The sequence below is a fragment of the Miniopterus schreibersii genome, assembly GCF_964146895.1.
Source record: "Miniopterus schreibersii genome assembly, chromosome: 13".
Lineage (NCBI taxonomy): Eukaryota > Metazoa > Chordata > Mammalia > Chiroptera > Miniopteridae > Miniopterus > Miniopterus schreibersii.
The window spans coordinates 2,642,656-2,663,206 of NC_138113.1; the positions used below are offsets into that span (position 1 = coordinate 2,642,656).

Here is a 20,551-nt window from a genome sequence, read left to right on the forward strand (position 1 = left end):
CTTTCCCCCAACAGACCTTTGCTCTTCTCTCGCCTGCACTCAGCAGGCTGTTGGGACTCACTCGGACTTGAACCTCGTCCTGGCCACCTCCCGCCACATGAGAGGCCGGCGGGCCTGGCAGGCGGCTCCCCGCGCCGTGTGCTGCCTGTAATCCAATTTGCAAGAGCAAAGCGCCGTTCCCCCTTGGAGATTTTACTGTTATTGATCAGTTTAACTCATTTCTGGCATTCCTATAGGCAGTTCTGTGCAAGGTGATTAATCTCTTGCAACTATGTGGAAGAACTGGCTTAAGAGGTCACGTTGCAAGCGGTTGACTTTTCTTTTCTTTCTTTTTTGTTTTAATCTTCACCTGAGGATATTTTTTCCTTTGCTTTTCAGAGAGGGAGGGAGGGAGACCCGGAGACACCGAGGTTGGTTGCCTCCTGCACACCCCCACTGGGGCCGAGCCTGCAGCGAGGTGCGAGCCCTTGGCTGGGATCCACCCCGGGACCCTTCAGTCCGTGGGCCGGCGCTCTAACCACTGAGCCACCGGCCAGGGCGAGCAGTTGACTTTCTTAACTGTGTTTGTTCAGCAGAGTATTCACTGAACTTCTCGAAAGAACTGAGAGAGTTAAAAACACGACTCGAACGTAAACCTGCCCTGAGCAGCGATGACTCGGCGAGGGTGCAGGTCGTGGCGAGGTTCAGGCGCCCTTCAGGCGTCGAGGGGACGCGCGCTCGGTTCCGGGTGGGGGAAGGCTGTGAAGGATTCTTTAAATTGGACCTGCAGAGTATTTTCGCGAAGCCCGTTTGGACCTTTTTTAACCCTCACTGGAGGGTGTGCGTCTTGACTTTAGAGAGGGGAGGGGAGAGAACATCTGTTTCTCGAGGGAGCACGTCGGGGGATTGCCTCCTGCACTTGCCCCGGCAGGCGGCAGGGATCAAGCCCCAGCCTTTCGGCACCGTGACGACCCGCCAGCCGCGGAGCCGACCTCCTTCCTCTTCCTTCTGTTTCCTCCACGGAGCAGTTGCTGTGAATTTAAGTGGACAAGCGGCCGCTGGAGCAGCTTGGCCTGCAGAGCGCTGACCTGCTGAGGCCTCAGCGCCGTTGGGACTAGCCTTAGGCCTCCCTGGAATCTGAGTTGTGGACACTGGGACAGGACAGGGCCCTACAACTGAAGGGGTAACGTAGTTAATACAGACGAGACTGTTAGGCGCCTGCGGTTTCTGTCGTGGAAAGACGCTCGCTGTAGGTAACGTTTTAAAGCATAAAAGGGGAACAGACGCGATAGGAAGTCACATCGTAGCTCATGTGGATTTAGCTCTGCCGTGGACCTTGCCTTGTATCTCCCTCTGCGTATCTCACTGGGCCTCTAAGCACCACAGTCTTTTCCAAATTAATTGAGGGAGTGGATATAGTCAATTTAATTACTCATTCAACACATTTATTTAATGTCCAGTGTGTGTAAAAAGCTGCGTGGCGTTCTGGTTCTACCAGGGTGACCTAGGTGACCTGACCTTGAAGCCTTGGTTTCCTCATCTGTGAAATGGGGTCAGAATAGTACCAGTTTCATAGGTCGTTTTGAGAGTCAGGAACATTGTAAGAATGCAGTAACGGGGCTTAAATATCGCAGCACCGTGTAGTCTTCCTCGCGGGGTAGGAATTTGGGCCCTTCCTGCAGTGACCGTGTATTTCGTGTCGGCGGGCACTGCCGGGTGCTCTGGGAAGGCGGCGGCGAGTGAGCCGTGGCCAGGTCCTCAGGAACCTCAGAGTTCAGTGGGGGTATGGCCGCTGCAGTGAGCACAGCGGAGACGTAGACACGAGGGAGCAAAAGGACCAGAGAAGGTTCTCGAGGTGACGAGTGAGCCCTGAAGTGTGGTAAGAACCGCCTGACGTAGCAGCTCAGTCGGTCCATCCTGTGAGCAGAACGTGTTGCTACTCTGTTTTAGGTTAAAAACCAGATCCCTGCCCCGGCCGGCTCAGCTCAGCGGTTAGAGCGTCGGCCCATGAACCGAAGGGTCCCGGGTTCGATTCCAGCCAAGGGCATGTGCCTCGGTTGCAGGCTCGATCCCCAGCCCCAGTTGGGGCGCGTGCGGGAGGCAACCCATCGATGTGTCTCTCACATCGATGTTTCTCTCTCTCTCCCTTCCACTCTCTCTGAAAAGCAATGGAAAAAATATCCTCGGGTGAGGGTTACAAATAAATAATTTAAAAAACACACAGATCCCTTAAAAAGAAAATTCTATCCCTTAAAAAAAATTCAACTAAGAAGAAGACTTTATCCCAACTATCATGAGGGTGGTTCGTATTGTTCCTAGAGGACCTAAAGGTTCACATTGTGAAATATTTTGTTCTGCTCATTGAGAAACCACATTATGAAAGTCAAAGGAGATTCTTCTCAGTGTTACAGTAGCAATGTTATGAAAACATGCAAAATTCTACCCGAGTCTCACAGTGGGGAAGAAACTAGGAGACTATCACTTGGATGCTGGGTTCCTCTCTTGTACGTGAATAACAATACAGAACGGCTGTTACTGTTGCAATGAAAGTTTTAAAAGGAACAGCCTTTTAGGTCATGAAAAATAACCTAGTATCGTGTACTTAGGTTGGGCAGTTTCATCATTTAGCTTCTGACTCAACTACCTGTGGTTCTGGTAACTTGACTGACCAATTCCACGCGCTTTCACGATGCTTTCTTTCTGGGATTAGATGGGTGACAAATACTTCTGTGGCTTCTCCCCACAAATGCGGTTCACTCGCTGAGCTCACGTATCTGACTCTAAACGAGACGCGCGTTTACCGGGCCGCGCGGGGCGTGAGTGGGCGCGCTGAGAGGTGGGCGCTGAGAGGTGGGCGCTGAGAGGTGGACACTGAGAGGTGGGCGCGCTGAGAGGTGGGCGCCCTGAGAGGTGGGCGCCCTGAGAGGTGGGGGCGCTGAGAGGTGACCACATTGGCTCCTGGCTGCTTTCGCTGTGTCGGCAGCTCGTGTTTTGAACACACAGCTTTTTCGGTCTCTCGCCCCCGCTTTGTTCCCCTTGAGTGAAGGTGGAGAGCAGCCGGCTGTGGACAGCACTGTGTGGCCAACGTAGTGCCTCCCGGGAAAATCATCATAAATTAGTTCCAGGCCTTCGTTCTTCTTGGTTCTGAGCTCGTGAGCGTTAGGACTGAAAAGCCTACACAGCTTAGTCCTTGGATAATGTAAATCTTTGTTTTTGTTCTTTGGAAGAGTTGTAAGTGCCTGAATCCTCCGTCCGGAGCGAGGAACCGTCCTAGAAAAATGGGCTGGGCCCTGACGAGGCCCCCCGAGCGCCTTCGGCCGGTCCAGCAGTTCACTGTGTGGTCAGAGCCTTGTCTCCTAGTGAGCGGGGGTGGGAGCATCACTCACTCACCTTTTGAGGTTTATGTTACAATTATTTGAATAAAATCAAACTTCTCCTCAGAATCAGCGGCGAGAAGGGATGAAAACAGGAAAGGCCGTCGGCTTGGGGGTCTCAGGGACCTTTGCGTCGCTCTGGAGAGGAGAGGACTGGACGCACTCGGCTCCTACCCTCGGACTTAGAGCGGGGCGCTTTGAGACTGTCTGCGCGCGTAGGGACACGTTTTATAGACCATTGAATATGTAACGGCCCGACTTTTTAAATTTTTATTTATTTATTTTTAGAGAGAGAGAGAGGAAGGGGGAAGAGAGAGAGACGTCAGTTTGTTCCACTGGCTTGTGCCTCCTTGGTGGATTCTTGCATGTGCCCCGACGGGGATTGAACCCCAAACCTTGGTATATCGGGGCGACGCTCTGACCAGCTGAGCTACCAGCCAGGCTCCGTCATTTTTACCTCTTCCCCACCCTCTGCAGGAGACGCTGGGGCTTTTCTGGAACCACATTACACAAGGTATTTCTCTGCACGGTAAGAATGGTCTGAACATTTGTTTTATCCAGACTTGGGTGACTTGGCCTGTTGTCCTGCTCATTGGGGGGGGGGGTAGCCATTAGGTGGAACCAATCCTCACGTTTACGCCGCGAGGGACAGGACACACCCGTCTTGTCGGCGCCCAGGACCCGCAGGAGGTGGGCGCCTGTGTCCCCTGCGCGCCTTCTCGTCTGGTTTGCGTGCTCCTGCTTAGGGACTGTCACCTTCCTACAGGAAGGTTCCTGGATGCCACGCTTCTGCCTGAGACCGCTGTCCCCTCCATGCGTGGGCGCTCTCGGGAGGCGCGCGGCTCCGTGCGTGGGGGACGGGTCGGCAGGGAGTCTCATGTGGAAAGTGGACACACTGAATTACTAAGAGGGAAATAACACTTCCTGCCGTTTGCCACACTGTGACGTAAAGATAGATTGCTGCCCGAGCAGCTTCGAGGATGGGTGAGATCGCTGAGTCGCCAAGTCGCAGCTCTCGCCCGCCAGCCGGGTGCCTGTTTTATAAAGTTTTATTGAAACACCCATTTGTTCTCTTGCTGCCTGTAGCTGCCTTTGCACTATTGCTGCAGCGTTGAGTAGTTGCACGTGGCCCACAAAAGCTGGAATATTTACTCCTGGGCCCTTTTACAGAAAAAGGTAGCCGACTCCTGGTTTAGATAAATACACGAAAGCTATTTTATTTTTCTATATTGTGCTTCCTCTTGGCCACATTTATTCACTACTCCCTCCGCAGTTTCCTTCTGTTAATGAAAGCATCTGAGTCACGCAGTGCCCTGTACCAGCACGCGGGGCTGGGCGCCCTGTCTCTGCCCTCGGGAGCTCACAGCCCAGTGGGGCATCACCAGCCGGCTTGCGCTGTAGTTCAGAGACGCCTCAGCCCTCACCCGAACACACTCCATCCACGAATGTCAGCCCCTGCGAACATCAAACATCACCCAAGCAATAAATGTCAGTACAGCTTGGTGGGCTTTATTAGGTTTTTTCCCTGGTCACTGTATTATGAACTATGAATCCTTGAGGATTTGTGTGGCCTTGCTGAGCAACAGGGTGAGCATTTCCTTTAATAGATAGCTTTCCATTGATTAAATATTCTCATGTGATAGAGATATAACTGTAAAAATATTTTATTACAAAATCTGAGCCCGGCCAGTGTGGCTCAGTGGTTGAGCGTCAACCCAGGAAACCAAGAGGTCAGGGTTTGATTCCCAGTGAGGCACATGCCCGGGTTGCGGGTTTGATCCCCAGTAGGGGGCGTGCAGGAGGCAGCCCTTCGATGTTTCTCTCTCTACCTCTCCCTTGCTCTCTAAAAAATCAATAAAATAAAATAAAATCTGATGGGATACATCTAAATGCATGTAAGACTATCTGAAATCTTTAAAGAAAGGAAACCATATATTGAGACACGTTTTCATAATCTCTTGAGTTTTGGAGCCAAAGTAACCGTGAGTAATGGTGAGGTCAGTGCCGCCCTGAGGGCTCCGGGTTATGCTGATCCTGGGACTTGGCTCCTGCTCGCTTCTGCTCTGAACAGAAACTGGACTCTGGGAAGCAAGGGGATGCTGGGTTTTAGGCTGGGTTGCCGGGAAGTCCACTTGGAAAGGGGGCCTTGGGTCCAGCACTCCCTGCGTGCGCGGAGGGTGACGCACAGCTCTCCCGGGCAGCTGCTTTTGCGTTAGGAATTCAGCCCTGGGGTCTGGAATGACAGGGAGAAGCTTCGATTTGCCGTGGGTGGAAAGAAGAAAAACACAGTGTTTGGTTACCTTATGTGCTCCGTTGTTTACATAGACTATTGTGTGTCTGCCTGCCTTTGTCTGCCTGTTTTTCTTTCGTCTGTTCCAGAGACTCAGAGACTCTTCTTAACTCGGATTTATGGATTGTATGTGAAGTGTTTTTCAAAAACATATGACTATGTAAAGCACTAAGTTCCTGAAATGGATTTGAAATTCATGTGTACCAGCTGTTACCTGTACATATAGATTTAGGTATTTAAAAATTAAATCAGCTTGCTTGTTTACTAAAAACGGGTTAAATGGAAAGGAAAGCCCGGCCGGGCATGGCTCAGCAGTTGAGCGTCGACCTAGGATCCAGGCGATCGGGGTTCGATTCCCGGTCAGGGCACATGCCCGGGTTGCAGGCTTGATCAATGACTCTCATCATTGATGTTTCTATCTCTCTCTCTCCCTCTCCTTTCCTCTCTCTGAAATCAATAAAGATATATTTAAAAAAAAAGAAAGTCACAGCGGACGAGACAGGCCCTCCTGGGTCAGGCGCTGTGCTCAGGATTGGGAAGGGCACGCGGTGCCGGGTGTGGCCCGAGTGCTGAGATTTACAGTCCCGCCGGGAAGCACAGGCGCGCCCATCCCAGGCGGCTGGGGTGAAGGCTGGCTTGGGAAGGAGAGGAGCAGGGTGGAGAGGGGAAGCCCTGGCTATGAGTCCCTGTCCCACGCTCCCTACCTTGGGGACAATTTAAAAATCTCTTTCCTTGTGAACAAGGAGGACAGGATTGTCCCTCCGGGTTGTGGTGGTGGAACGAGGCCGTGTGTGTGACCTGCCAGCGCAGGTCCTGAAGCATCGCTGCTGAGCGACTGGTGTCACCGCTGTGGCCCGTGACTCGGGTCTGGGGTGAGCGGGGACATTCTGTTAGGTGGGATTTAGGGACGTGGAGAGGCAGAGGAGAGCTGTGGGGTGGCCTGGACGGGGCGAGGGGACAGGAGGAGGGAGGCCCGGCGCAGAGAGAGGCCGAGCGGCGGGACACTGGTGTGAGTGGAGAGCCCGTGAGGGACGGATGAGAGGCGCCCTTTAAATCTGTGGGTTTGGACAAGCTCTGTCCTTTAGGTGCCGTGGCTCTTCCTGCTCAGAAGCAGCGTGTGGGCCAGAGGAGGGATGGAAGCTGCTTCCAGGCCTCGCGAGCCCCCTGGAGCACGTAGGCTCTGCGGCTGCAGTTTTTCTTCCTCCCCACCCTGCCCCCGCTCCCCCCTTCCTGACCTCCCTGCACTCGCCCGTCCTCCAGCCCCCGGGGGGCGGCGCTGGGCAGGTCGGCTCTGGCTGTGGGCCCCAAGGAAGGCCTCGGCCGAGGGTCCCGCGTCTGTGAAATGTGCCCACCAGGTTTTTAAACTGCAATTCCCGGAGCATCCACTGTGCGGTGCTCACGCGGCAGAAATAAATTCTAAACCCGCGTCCTTGAAGGGGAGCTGGGAAAACACCTGCGCGGAGAGGTTAGCACCCAGAACCACGAGAACGGAGGGAGACGGAGCTCGCTCCTGCGCCGTGCGAAGATTTCCCTGGGACTCGCTGAGTAACGGCCCCCACGGCCACTTAATGTCCCTCACTGACCTCGTAAATCCCGGGATATTGGGACATCGGGCGCTGCAGGTTGTCCTGAGCGGGACAGACGTCCACGCAGGCGGGTTCCCAGGGGGCCTGTGCTAAGCTATAGGACAGCTGCAGAGAAAACCTACATGCTGGTGACATCCAAGAGTGACACCAGTAAAGAAGCTCGTCCACTGTGACGTTAAATGAGCGTCGGAAGGACACAGCAGTTCAGAGCTCCTGTCTCTTTCCTTTAGAGTCTCCCGCTGCTGTGACCAAAAGTGGTTTTAAAATGAACCCTTCATTGTTTAAGATTTATTTTCCGTGAGAAGCTGCGCGCTCATTTAGAACAGTTTGAGTAACTGCGAGGACGTTAGTGTTGTTCACGCTGGGCCGCGGTGGCCGTCGGTGCCTGTTGCTCACGAGCCGTCTCTTCGCAGGTTTTCATCTCTGTGAACTGCCTGAGCACAGACTTCTCCTCCCAGAAGGGCGTGAAGGGCCTGCCTCTCAACATTCAGATCGACACCTACAGTTACAACAACCGGAGCAACAAGCCTGTGCACCGGGCCTACTGCCAGATCAAAGTCTTCTGCGACAAGGTGAGGCCGTCGGGCCGGGGCGGGCGCTCGGAGCGGAGTGTGAGGTAGGGTCTTCCTCAGGAGGAGAGCAGTGTAAATGCACCGCTGTTAGTGTAAAATAGGGATTACACATCAGCAGTTGCTGTTTTGGGGACACATTAGGTAGCCCTAGCTGGTTTGCTCAGTGGTTAGAGCGTCCGCCCGTGGACTGAAGGGGCCCGGGCTCGATACCGGCCCCGGGCGCCCCCTCGGCTGTGTGCAGGGGGCAGCCGCCCGATGTCTCTCTCACATCGATGGTCCTCTCCCCTCCCCCCTTCCACTTTCTCTAGAAAGCAACGGAAAAAATATCCTCAGGTGAGGATTTTTTTTAAAAAAGACACATTATATAGGGAGGAACACACCTCGTCTTAGTGGGAAAATGCCATTTTGGGGGGCACGTCTGACAGAGTCAGGGTGGCACACATGGGGCGCACTCCAGACTGCGCCGTCCTGGTGGCCCCTCCGCCTGCCGGCTTTGTAGACGGTGATGCTCTCGGAGCCGTGTCTTGGGTTACCTGTGGGGAAGGACCTCGTTTTTATTTCTGATCTGCCATGAAAAATGCAATAAAAATTCAAATGAAGCGCTGGAAACATGAAACTAAGTTGTGCAACCTACAAGCCCCCAGTTTTAATCACTGACTCATCAGACCTAAAATTCTCCTACTTGCTTCTCAGATGCTTTCCCAATTTCTGGTGTATTGTTCCTCAGACTGTACAGTTTGTGGACTGACGCTGGCCCCGATCACACTGTTAGCGGTGCCGGCATGAGTTGGCACGAACTGAAGTTTTCATGTCAGGTGGTGAGGACTGTACAGGCACTTTCGAAGAGAAGGAACAGGTTCATGCTCCCAGACAAACCTGGCTTTAGCATCGAGACTCCTTGAAGGAGGCTCCTGTGTTGGAAGCCGACTTAGAAGCTGAACACAGGGCAGCTCGCGGATGGTGCAGTTACTTCGCTCATCAGTGGTCGTATCAGGTTTAGAGCCTCGTTCCCTCTGCCGTGTGCTGATGTTTTGTGAACAAAGTGCCTCTTCTTCAAGGTTGCAAAACTGAGAGGGGTTTGGGACGACTCGGAATTCCATGTGCCGGTGTCGCCGCCGCTGAGTGTGTTCATGTAGGTGACGTGTAACGGACACGCTGCCCCAGGTCTTAGCGTGTCGGGTGTCCAGGCAACTCAGTGGCTGTTCCCATGACTTGGCTGTGAGCCCTGTGCGGTGGCGAGAGGCAGTCACGCGGGGCCTCGGTGACAAGGGGGCGTCCGTGTCCAGCAGGCTCCGCCCAGGCGCCCTCAGCCTTCCTGGCTGTGGCTCTGTAAGTCCCCTGACAGTCCCGCACTGTTTTCCCCGCCTGCTGGGGTAGAGATCCGCGTGGAGGCAGAAGTTGTGGTGTCCTCCTGCTTCCAGCCCTGTGGCACGTAGGAGTGGTAACGAGCGTCGTGTCAGAGCAAGCACCCCAGGGACGCGACGGTGACATTGTAGTTTTCATCCCGGGGCTGTTGTGGATTCAATAAAAACCCTGCCCGGGAAGAATGTCCTGTCTGTCACAGCTGCAGTGAGTGTCGCCCTGCCGAAGGGAAGCTGACTGTGGGAAACAGTGTCAGTGAAAGTTCTCTGCTGTGCAGACCCGGGGTAAAGACGCGCCCAGAGGGGAGGCGCCGAATTTCCGCTGGTTAGGGGTCCAGTTTCTGTCCCCCGTTTCTCGAAGAAGTGCTAAACTACTGCTGCTTCTGAAATAAGAGAAAATTCTATTTGTCGAACTAGTTAAGCAACTCAGAGTAAAATACTGATAAAGCTCTTGGGAGAGGAAGACAGTGTAGATACATTTACTCTGAAGGACACCGAAAGGTGACCGGATTCACAGAACGTGCGAGTTTAGGAGCCGGCAGAGGGAAATGAACGGACAGGCACCAAATGACAGGCGACTCAGGTCTCGGGGAAGAGCCCCGGGAAGGCAGGGGGTTCAGGAGGCGGCGGGGGCGGCCTGGAGGAGGAGCCTCGTGAGGGAGGAAGGCCCACAGCCGGGGTGGGTAGCGGGCGAGAGGTCCCGACGGCGCCCCACGGCAGTGGCGGGGAGGCCGGGGAGATCTGCCTGCGTGTGTGTCCGGGAGGCCACGTTGGTGTCAGTGTTAATAGCGGTTTTTATAAGCAGGTGTTGGTGTGGTAACACCTCCCGCATGGGGCAGGAGTGGCCTTGGATGCGGTTTTCTGTTCGATGTGCTGTTTCTGTGCAATGATGCCGAGTCCCCGGGTGCCCCTCACTGCCTCTGTGATGTCGGGAGTTTACTTACGGAAGATAAGCCACTGGTTCACTCAGCTGGATGACACTAAAGAAACCTGCGCCGTCCAGAAACAGTGCCGGTCGGTCAAGCCAGATGGTTCATTAACAGCATGTTGTTCTCCCCTCGCCTGGTCGCAGGTCCTGTTTGTTACCAACACGGTTCTTTCCATCTTTGTGAGGCCACACTGCCCTGTGTAGGTGGCCCCCCTCCGCCTGGGTGTAGGTGGCCCCCCTCCGCCTGAGTGTAGGTGGCCCCCCTCCGCCTGGGTGTAGGTGGCCCCCCTCCGCCTGAGTGTAGGTGGCCCCCCTCCGCCTGGGTGTAGGTGGCCCCCCTCCGCCTGAGTGTAGGTGGCCCCCCTCCGCCTGAGTGTAGGTGGCCCCCCTCCGCCTGGGTGTAGGTGGCCCCCCTCCGCCTGGGTGTAGGTGGCCCCCCTCCGCCTGGGTGTAGGTGGCCCCCCTCCGCCTGGGTGTAGGTGGCCCCCCTCCGCCTGAGTGTAGGTGGCCCCCCTCCGCCTGGGTGTAGGTGGCCCCCCTCCGCCTGGGTGTAGGTGGCCCCCTCACCCTCTGTGTAGATGGCCCCCCTCCACCTGAGTGTAGGTGGCCCCCCTCCGCCTGGGTGTAGGTGGCCCCCCTCCGCCTGAGTGTAGATGGCCCCCCTCCGCCTGAGTGTAGGTGGCCCCCTCACCCTCTGTGTAGGTGGCCCCCCTCCGCCTGAGTGTAGGTGGCCTCCCTCCGCCTGAGTGTAGGTGGCTCCCCTCCACCTGAGTGTAGGTGGCCTCCCTCCGCCTGAGTGTAGGTGGCTCCCCTCCACCTGAGTGTAGGTGGCCTCCCTCCGCCTGGGTGTAGGTGGCCCCCTCCACCTGAGTGTAGGTGGCCCCCCTCCGCCTGAGTGTCCTCTCTGGGGACCGAGCGCTGCTCCTGTAAGTGACTGCAGTGTTCTAGGTCCATCTGTGCGCGTGAGCTGCAGTTGGACACTTGTCACCTGCTGGCGCCGTCCTCGGAGAGGTGACACTTCCCCGGGAGAGACACACAGTGGGCCCCGTGTTCGTTGTTTCATTGTCTTTACTAAGCAATAGGAGAGTCACTGGTGTCCTGAGGGCGGCGTGGGCACCCGCGGACCGTCTCGGCCGCCCTGTCCCCTGGCCGCGTCCACCGTCGAGGGGGCCCCCACAGGGTTGCAGGTGGTTCTCGAGCAGGCTTTTCAGGAGCAGCAGCTGCGCTGAGCTCCCGGAGCAGGGTGGGGACGGAGCCCGTCTCGGGGGAGGCGGGGCCCCCACCCCACCGCCGCTGCCCGGGGTCAGAGCCCAGGCTGTCAGGAGGGTCAGACCAACAGCACCGTGTCTTGTCTTCACCTCCAGGGAGCAGAGCGAAAAATCAGGGACGAAGAGCGAAAACAAAGCAAAAGAAAAGGCAAGTGTCCCGACCCCAGCTCCCAGCCGCACGCCTGTAAGTAGACCTGCTCCCGGCCGTCCCTTCCTTTCAGCCGTCCGCGGGCGTGGGGCCGCTCCTGCTCAGTGGCGCTGTGGGCTGGCAGACGCGTGCCCCATGGCGTTAGGGTGCCCCCCGGCACCAGGGGCAGCCCCCGAGGCCGCTTCAGAGGACAGCTGGCGGCTGGGAGGGCGCGTCGCTGGGCGCTCCAGGGAGGGCGGGCGGGCTCTGGCTTCGTAAATTAAAAGTCAGACGGTGATGCTCACCCCTCACTCGCTGAGGCTCGGTTCTGAAGTGAAGGTCGGAGGTTAAGGCGCGAGCCCCCCGGGAGCTCGGCTGGCTGGAGACCATCCTGTCCCCAGGGTGCGGCCAGAGCCCTGGTCAGGGCACGTGCCAGAGTCAACAGATAAACACTGAATACGCAGGACAGCAAATCTGCGTCTCCCCCCCTTCTCTCTCGAATCAACAATTAATAATTAAATTAAGCTTGAAAGTTAAGGTGTGTGTTTTGAGGTAGAAGCTGTTTAATGCAAATTATTTAGTGAGGACGGCAAAGGTGAATCCCTTCTAAGTTACGTCTGTGCACTCACTGTGCTTAGCTTTTCAGACAAAAACTCACATGCTTTGCGTCTGTTCCAGATCTTCAGGGGGCTGGGGGGTGGGGGGGTAAGTGTGTGATACGGCGTGTGTGTGAGTGTGTGTGTATATGTTATGTGTGTGTGGTGTGTGTATATGTGGTGTGTGTGTATATGTGATGTGTATGTGTGGCGTGTGTGTGAGTGTGGTGTGTGTGATGTATGTGTGTATGTGATGTACGTGTGTATGTGATGTATGTGTATATGTGGGGCGTGTATATGTGGGGCGTATATGGGGGGGTGGGGGGGTGTATATGGGGGTGTGTACATGTGGGGTGTGTATATGTGGGGCGTGTATATGTGGGGGGGGCGTGTGCTTTAAGATGCCTTTTCTCCTCTGGGTTTGATGAGACGCCGGTTGACTTTAGTGCGGTGCACACACCTGCTCCTCCACGAGCGCTGCCCCCCTCCTGAGTCCAGGGCACGGGGCCTGCATCTTATGCCACAGTTTCAGTTTCTTAATATTGAAGAGATGCTGTCGCCTGGTCGTCTGCGTATGAACCGTGGCTGTCGTGTCCCCTTCTGTTTTCCAGTCTCTGACGTTAAAGTGCCGCTGCTTCCCTCTCACAAGCGGATGGACATCACGGTCTTCAAGCCCTTTGTGGATCTGGACACGCAGCCGGTTCTCTTCATTCCCGACGTGCACTTCGCCAACCTGCAGCGGGGCGCTCACGTAGGTACCGGCCCCTGCTGCGGGACGCGAGACTCGGGAGCGGGAGCCAGCGTTCAGTGAGCTGTGACGCGCGGGTGGGCTCCCGGGACTGTCAGCGGGCGGCGAGACGTCCTGGCGGCACAGGGAGTGTCAGCACCGTCGATCTGGAAGCGCAGTAGCAACCCCTCAACCCAATCCCGTGTGTCTTTATTTCTATTTAGCTCATTTAAAAGACACAGGGATAGTAACGTAGCTGGACTTGGCGTCTTTGGTCTCGGGATTTAACTTCCGTGGGTCTGGACGGGAAAGCAGAGGAGTGGGGGGTGGGGCCGCCTCGAGGCGCGAGGAGCGGGGCTTCAGCCTGGAGTCACCTTGGCAGACGGCCGCGTCCCGGCACCTGCTGCGGCGTCCCGGCACCTGTCTGTGCTGAGCTCAAAGAACACCCAACATGGTCCCCTGTGCACACTGTAGACAGATGGGGGTTTGTAAAGACTCGTGGTTTTCCGAGGCTTGGGGGAGGCCATTGCCAGTGTCCTCAGTTCTAATGAGCTTTGGCAAAGTTTTTCTGAAAAGGGTCAGATGATAAATGTTTCGGGTTTGGGGGGTCACATGGCCTCTGCTGTGACGGCCTCGCTCTGCGGCTTGTGGTGCCAAAGCCGGCGGAGCAGCACTGGCGACTGCGTGTGGCCGCCGGCCAGGAGACGCTGTGCGTGCTCGCGGGCGCTGGGCTGGGTCCGGGCGCCAGCCCCGAGTCGGAGAAGTTCAGCTACTCTAAGGTCTCGTTAGCGACAGGAGGTCTGGAGGACTGTGAGAGCTTGGCCGAATTCAACGTCGTGTTCACTGTAGGGATCATTTCTGTGTGGCCTGAAATGTCTTGGGCATGCGCCTGAAAAGAAACCTGGTTTTTTTGTTTGTTCTTAGGTGCTCTCCATTGCCTCGGAAGAACTGGAGGGCGAAGGGTAAGATTTACGTTTTGTTTTCTACAAAATTTTTTTTATCTTGAAGCAATCTTAAACCTCCAGAAGAATTGCAGCTATGGTAGAGAGATGTCCTTTTTTCCTGAGCCATCTGACCTGGTGCCCCATCTTTCCCACGTACTCAGTGTAGGTGCCCCGCCTCCGGGGGTGCTGTACTCAGTGGAGGTGCCCCCCCTCCCGGGGTGCTGTACTCAGTGGAGGTGCCCCCCCTCCCGGGGTGCTGTACTCAGTGGAGGTGCCCCGCCTCCGGGGGTGCTGTACTCAGTGGAGGTGCCCCCCCTCCCGGGGTGCTGTACTCAGTGGAGGTGCCCTGCCTCCGGGGGTGCTGTACTCAGTGGAGGTGCCCCGCCTCCGGGGGTGCTGTACTCAGTGGAGGTGCCCCCCCTCCCGGGGTGCTGTACTCAGTGGAGGTGCCCCGCCTCCGGGGGTGCTGTACTCAGTGGAGGTGCCCCCCCTCCCGGGGTGCTGTACTCAGTGGAGGTGCCCCCCCTCCCGGGGTGCTGTACTCAGTGGAGGTGCCCCGCCTCCGGGGGTGCTGTACTCAGTGGAGGTGCCCCGCCTCCGGGGGTGCTGTACTCAGTGGAGGTGCCCCGCCTCCGGGGGTGCTGTACTCAGTGGAGGTGCCCCGCCTCCGGGGGTGCTGTACTCAGTGTCGGTGCCCCGCCTCCGGGGGTGCTGTACTCAGTGGAGGTGCCCCGCCTCCCGGGGTGCTGTACTCAGTGGAGGTGCCCCCCCTCCCGGGGTGCTGTACTCAGTGGAGGTGCCCCGCCTCCGGGGGTGCTGTACTCTGTAGGTGCCCCGCCTCCGGGGGTGCTGTACTCAGTGGAGGTGCCCCGCCTCCGGGGGTGCTGTACTCTGTAGGTGCCCCCCCTCCCGGGGTGCTGTACTCAGTGGAGGTGCCCCCCCTCCCGGGGTGCTGTACTCAGTGGAGGTGCCCTGCCTCCGGGGGTGCTGTACTCAGTGGAGGTGCCCCCCCTCCCGGGGTGCTGTACTCAGTGGAGGTGCCCCGCCTCCGGGGGTGCTATACTCAGTGGAGGTGCCCCGCCTCCGGGGGTGCTGTACTCAGTGGAGGTGCCCCCCCTCCCGGGGTGCTGTACTCAGTGGAGGTGCCCCCCCTCCCGGGGTGCTGTACTCAGTGGAGGTGCCCCGCCTCCGGGGGTGCTCTGCTGCGTGACCGCCAGTCGGGACGTTGACCCTGAGGCCCCGGTACCCTCGGCCCTCATCCCCGCTCAGCTGGCCCGTTGCTCCCGTCCGCCCTTCACGGCAGGAGAGGATCCAGGGCAGGCGCTCACGGTGTTCCTCTGTCCTTTCTCCCCGCCCGTCAGCCTGCGGCAGCCGCTCTCCTTCAGTGTCCTGAGCTCACACTGTGCGGAGGACACACCATTGTTTTGTGGCATGTCCCCCGGGTTGGGTCCGTCCGTTGTCCTCTCCCGAGTAGATCGTGCGTCTTGGCGGGAACATGAGACATACGCTGCCTTCTCCGTGGGCCTGTCGGGCGGCCCACTGTTCACCCTGATGTCTTGGTTAAGGTGGTGTCGCCAGGTTTCTGTCCCGTGAGGTGACTCTGGCCCTTTGTGATAAGTGATTTATGGGGAAGGCGCTTTGTAGCTTTGTAAATACATCATTCTTCATCAGACTTTCAGTTCAGCCACTTATTTATATCCGTGTGGCCTCATGGTTTCCAGTTTTATTCAGTGAGTTGTAGTCTGGTGCTGTCATTTGCTTTGCTCAGATTGTCCCAGAGGCGGTGGAGCCCCTCCAGTTGCTCCTGGGTCCCTCCCGCGCCCCCGGTTCCTGGGCGCTTTTGCACGTTCGGGCAGCGAGTTCCGGGCACATGTGTTTTCCCTCCCCCAGCCCTAGATCAGCCTCTTCTCCTGGGACCCTGCTCCGTGTGGTGGAGAAGGAATGGGTTTTAGAGCCCCAGCTGGGCCCCGGGGTACGCTCCCTACTGTTGGGGTGTTGCTGCTCCCCCCACGTGCGGGCCCCCTCCTGAGCCCCTGGGGCCCTGGCTGCCCACGCTCGCAGCCCTCCTGCTCAGTGCCCTCCACGCTGGGGTCCCCTCGGCGCCACATCGCAGCTCCTCCTGCCCCCCACGTTGCCCACAGTGCCCCCAACCCCTCGTGCTCAGGCCTGAGTCCTACACCCGCTTTCACTAGAGGCCTGGTACGTTCCAGACGCTGGGACACAGACTGTGTTAAGGCCCAGCCCCTGTACTTGAAGAGGTGATTCCGCTTCCTTCATTTTCAGTTATTTCACGGTTTTATTTGCTCACCCACACTAACCTCACACCGTTAACACCCGTAACTCACGCCTGTGACAGCCAGTCCTGCCCATCTTTTTCCTTCTCTCTCCAAATGCTCCCGCGTCTGGCGTCCCCACTTTATTTGCACCGACACCTGCAATGTAACTTTTAGGACCGTGTGCTGTGAGTGTCCCCAAAGTCTTCTCAGCGGCTCTGCCGCTGTGGGTTTCGAGTCACTTCCCATCTTTCCCTCACACTTTGATGACAGCGTCTGTCCACACAGAACTCGCACCAACTCCCTGATGCCCGCAGCGCAAACCTGAGATTCCTTGGAGCTGGTGGTCAGGCGCCTTCCAGGACAGCCCGCCCTGCCGCCCAGACCCGCCTCCCGGGCGGCCTGCCCCTGCCAGCCCGGCGCTGCGTTCTCCTGCTCGCGCCTCCCTTTTCTGACACACCCTCTCCTTTGTCGGCACCTGTACAAACATTTAAAATTCTACCTCCTCCGTGAAATGTTTCCTGAAGACACTGTCTTTCCTGGGAAGGCAGCCTGATCCGGTGTGGGAGCCGTGGAGGGCGTCAGGCAGGCGACCCGCATGCACCCCTGGCTCTGCCGCTCGGTAGCGGGGCCCTGGCTCGGTCAGTCTCTCTCTGGGCCTCTGGTTTGCGTCCACAAAATAAGGAAGCTTCAGCAAATGCAGAGCGAGGGTTATTTTAGCCTAGAATTCAGGGGCATGCCCTAAGCCTCTCTCTGTTTCTGCAGGTGCCTTAGGTAGAAGCCGCTAATTAAAATTGTGCGTTTGTTTCTGCAGATCGAACCTGAAAAGGGGGCCGTACGCCTCAGAAGACGATTTTGTGATTCCCCCTCCTGCTAAGCTGACCCGGATAGAGGAGCCCAAGCGAGGTGCGTTGGCTCCGCGTCCCAGTGGGAGTGTTAACTGGGACTGAGTTCTGACTGTCGGGAGCGTAAGTCGCTCAGGCCCGTCCCATGCGATAGCCTGACTCCCTCGAGCGCCTGTCAGACCAGCCCCTGCTGAGCTCGACCGTGCGGCAGGCGAGGGCCGCTGAGGGCTGTGCTCCTCCGGCAGGTGTCGGAGGGGCCACGCGGGCCGCCCTGGTGTGGCGCCTCGCGATTCTCACCAGCGCCAGGCTGTCTCCTCGCTCTGCTCACATGAATGACCGAGTCCTTTCTCTCCCCCGACGGCTAGTGCTGCTCTATGTGCGGAAGGAGTCGGAAGAAGTCTTCGACGCCCTGATGCTGAAGACCCCGTCCCTGAAGGGTCTGGTGGAAGCCGTAAGTGGTGTCCTTTGTGATGCTCTTTAGGAGTGAGACAGACTTGCACAGGGTTCCCCTGGACGGATGGTGCAGACCACCCAGGTTTCTCTGCACCGAAATCTCCCAGGCCGCTGCTGCGTCCCAGCGCCTTGTCTGTGCCTGGCAAGAACAAAAAACTAAATGTAAAGAAAATCAGCTATGACCATATAAATACATCTGTGGCCATCTGTAAAGTAGGGAAATAAAGCACCTGATTCCAGCTCCCGCCAAGGGCAGGCCGCAGCCCTCCCCAGGACGTGGGCTGGGCCGAGTGTGTCTTTGCAGAAGCATTTGAAAAACAAAGTCGAGTGACTATCCCACTGTATTGATATATATGGTCAGTTTGTTAAAGCCCTTTAAACATCACTTTATAATTCTTTTTCATTGCTCTTCTCCTTCAGATCTCAGACAAATACGATGTTCCGCACGACAAGATTGGGAAAATATTCAAGAAATGTAAAAAAGGGTGAGCGCTCACTGGCATCCCTAGCGCCTAAGATTAACGTTACTGCCACTGGCCTGCATTGTGCCCAGTCCAGAAACATAGAGACACTAATGCGAGAATGTGGGGGTTTTAATTACCCACATGACATCGGTCTCCCTTTTACGACATCCTGGCGGCAGGACCCACTGTGAGGTTTCCCCCGACGCCAGCAGCCGCTGCCCCATGTAGATCCCCCTCGTGAGCCAGGCTGGGTCGGGCGCGTCCCCCGTGGCTTACTGTCCACGTCACCCTCTGAGATGGGTGTCACTATGCAGAGTTTATAGGTGAGGCAGCTGAGGCACAGAGCCTGAGAGACCCGCGCGCGGTTAGCCCAGTGCCGAGGCCACGGGCCAGGTTAGGCCCTGACCAACTAGCTACAGAGCCTTTGCTCCTGCCACTCCGCTCTCCGCCCTGGGTCGTGTTTCAGCCACAGGGCAGGGCTCCCTTGTCCAGAAATCGGTACTTTTGGTTTCTGTTTTGTTTAAATGTCTGTGCTGTTTGTCATGGGTAAGCAGGGTAGAGCATAAATATTTAAGCTTAATTCTAAAGCAAATCCTAGTTGGCATTTTCAGATGGGCCTAGTGGGGAGGGTTGGGATCTGCCTCCAGCCCGAGTGGGACTGAGTGGTCTGTCTCGCCCTCCAGGATCCTGGTGAACATGGACGACAACATCGTGAAGCATTACTCCAACGAGGACACCTTCCAGCTGCAGATGGAGGAGGTGGGGGGGTCGTACAGACTCACCCTCACCGAGATCTGAGGGCGTCCGGGCCCACAGGTCCCACAGGTCCCACAGTCAGGTGAAGGTGTTCCGTAGGTCTCGTGGTTCGCCAAGCACAGGTACACCGGTCAGCCGCCTCCAGACACGCGCAGAGGCCGGTGGAAGGGACTCCTGTCAGCCTGGAGATGGCAGTGCGCTCGGCTGGGCGATGGCGCCGAATCTACTGCATTGGCGTTTTCTGATGACAGAGAAATCTGTATACTATTATTGTGTTCGAGTTTTCTGGTGTAAATACTTAGAATTAAGAGTGAAAACTTTGTTCTAGGATTTAACAGACTCTCTGGGAACCTTTAGGATATCTGCTATGTTATTTATAAAACTATTTTTTTATTACAGGTTACATTCAATGTTATGTTGTATTAGCTTCAGGCGTATAGCACAGTGGCCAGACCGTAAAAACACCGGGACATCCCCCTTGTCTCGTCACTGTTGGGCCTGCCTGCTCAGTACCACAAGCTGGAAGAGGCAGGGGCATGGCTTTAAGGATCTGGGGCCCCGGCCTGAGCTCAGTGTCACTACCTGCCTCGGGTTAGTGGGAACCGCGTCCTGAGAAGAAGGGATCCCCCCTTTCTCCCGTAGCCTCTCATCTCCCCGCCACCCCCATAAATGTTTACTCAGCTAGAGCCGGTCACCGAAACCTTCCTCTGCAGCTTCCTCGAACACACCAACTGCCTTTCTCACGAAGAACTTCGGCTAAGCTGCCGCGACACTGTACATAAGTGCAATACATGTTCGAAGGCCTGTGTCTGTAAATGTGTACATACGTGTCCTATATAAATAGATAATATATAAATACGGTGTCTGTACATACAGTGAAGAGATGCAGTGAGAACTACCTTGAAGACTTTGCCTAGACGCAGGGTTAAGTTATTTTTGATAACGTGTGCCAAGCAGATGGAGTACCGGGCCTGCGGGAATCCACGGGGACGCTTTCGTGTTCTCCCAGACGCAGCAGCCAGCCCATATCCCAGAGCCCTCGGGCGACAGGTTTGCTTTTGAGACTGTTGTTGCTTGGATTTCTGCACTGTTTGACAAATGAAGTAAAGGGAAAACGCTGCTGCAGTCACTGCGACCCACGCGTGTTGTGTGCTGCCCTCAGTGGCACGCGCCTAATACAGGGAACGGTGACCACAGCGCGACCCCTGCCCACCGGGCGATGCAGCTCCGTGGCGCTCTCCCGTCTTCCTGCGAGAAGGGGGTCACCACGTGTCAGAGCCCTTGCGCTTTCTCTCTCTGCTGACAGCTGTGGAAAGCATTCGTGGATTTATGAGACTTTATTACCATGGCAGGGGAACATTTTGTACACATTTAAATATATAAGAATACTGACAAGTGTAATTTTATAACATAAAATCACGGGTATCTTTCGGTTCAGGGAGCTAGTTCGTTTGTGTAAGTAGGGTTGGCAGTCATGTTCTTACGCCGAAACGGTCTGATGAAATACGTGAACTGAATGCTGGTTTCTAAGATAAGGTATCATGGGACACGGGTCACAGAACAACATTTTCTATTTTGTTTTATGAAATTGATTTTGTCTCGTTTACTATTTTTAATTGTATCGTGGAAGATGTATTTTAAACCAAAGGGATTAAATTTTTATGTCTATTTTGTAATCTGTCATTGCCGGTTACTCAGTTGGGATGTGCCCTTTCCTCGGTCAGGAAAGCAGAGCCCGAGATCCTGAGGTGCGGGGCCGAAAGCATCTCCCCGGCCTTCTCTTTCCTTCGTAGCGCGTGTCCTCCGGCCTCTCCCTTCACCTTAATTTCTGCTCCCTGGTGTCTGACATGATCCCGGTAATTGTTTAGTTAGGGAGCCCTGACTGATTGTTAACTGTTACGCAGTTTAACCACTAAAGCTGCAGGTGAACACTTTTAGACCGAAAATCTTTGTGTTCATAGTTTTTAAACATGTAACAGAAAACGTTTGGTTTAAAAATCTGCCAATA

At 56.1% G+C, this 20,551-nt stretch overlaps 1 protein-coding gene across 2 annotated transcripts in view; it reads left to right on the plus strand.

The window, feature by feature from the left end:
• The window catches only part of GRHL1 (grainyhead like transcription factor 1), a 41,676-nt gene extending 21,459 nt beyond the window's left edge, over window positions 1-20,217 (plus strand). Inside the window, exons 9-16 of one of the 2 annotated variants that reach the window (XM_081156285.1) lie at window positions 7,643-7,801; window positions 11,455-11,506; window positions 12,693-12,832; window positions 13,733-13,770; window positions 16,840-16,931; window positions 17,236-17,321; window positions 17,744-17,808; window positions 18,471-20,217. In XM_081156285.1, coding sequence (XP_081012411.1) covers window positions 7,643-7,801; window positions 11,455-11,506; window positions 12,693-12,832; window positions 13,733-13,770; window positions 16,840-16,931; window positions 17,236-17,321; window positions 17,744-17,808; window positions 18,471-18,585 — 747 coding nt within the window. In that variant the 3' untranslated portion in view covers window positions 18,586-20,217. Of the gene's footprint in view, window positions 1-7,642; window positions 7,802-11,454; window positions 11,543-12,692; window positions 12,833-13,732; window positions 13,771-16,839; window positions 16,932-17,235; window positions 17,322-17,743; window positions 17,809-18,470 lie in introns of both variants that reach the window. The other variant, XM_081156284.1, reaches the window with a different exon arrangement.
• Window positions 20,218-20,551: the final 334 nt, after the last annotated feature.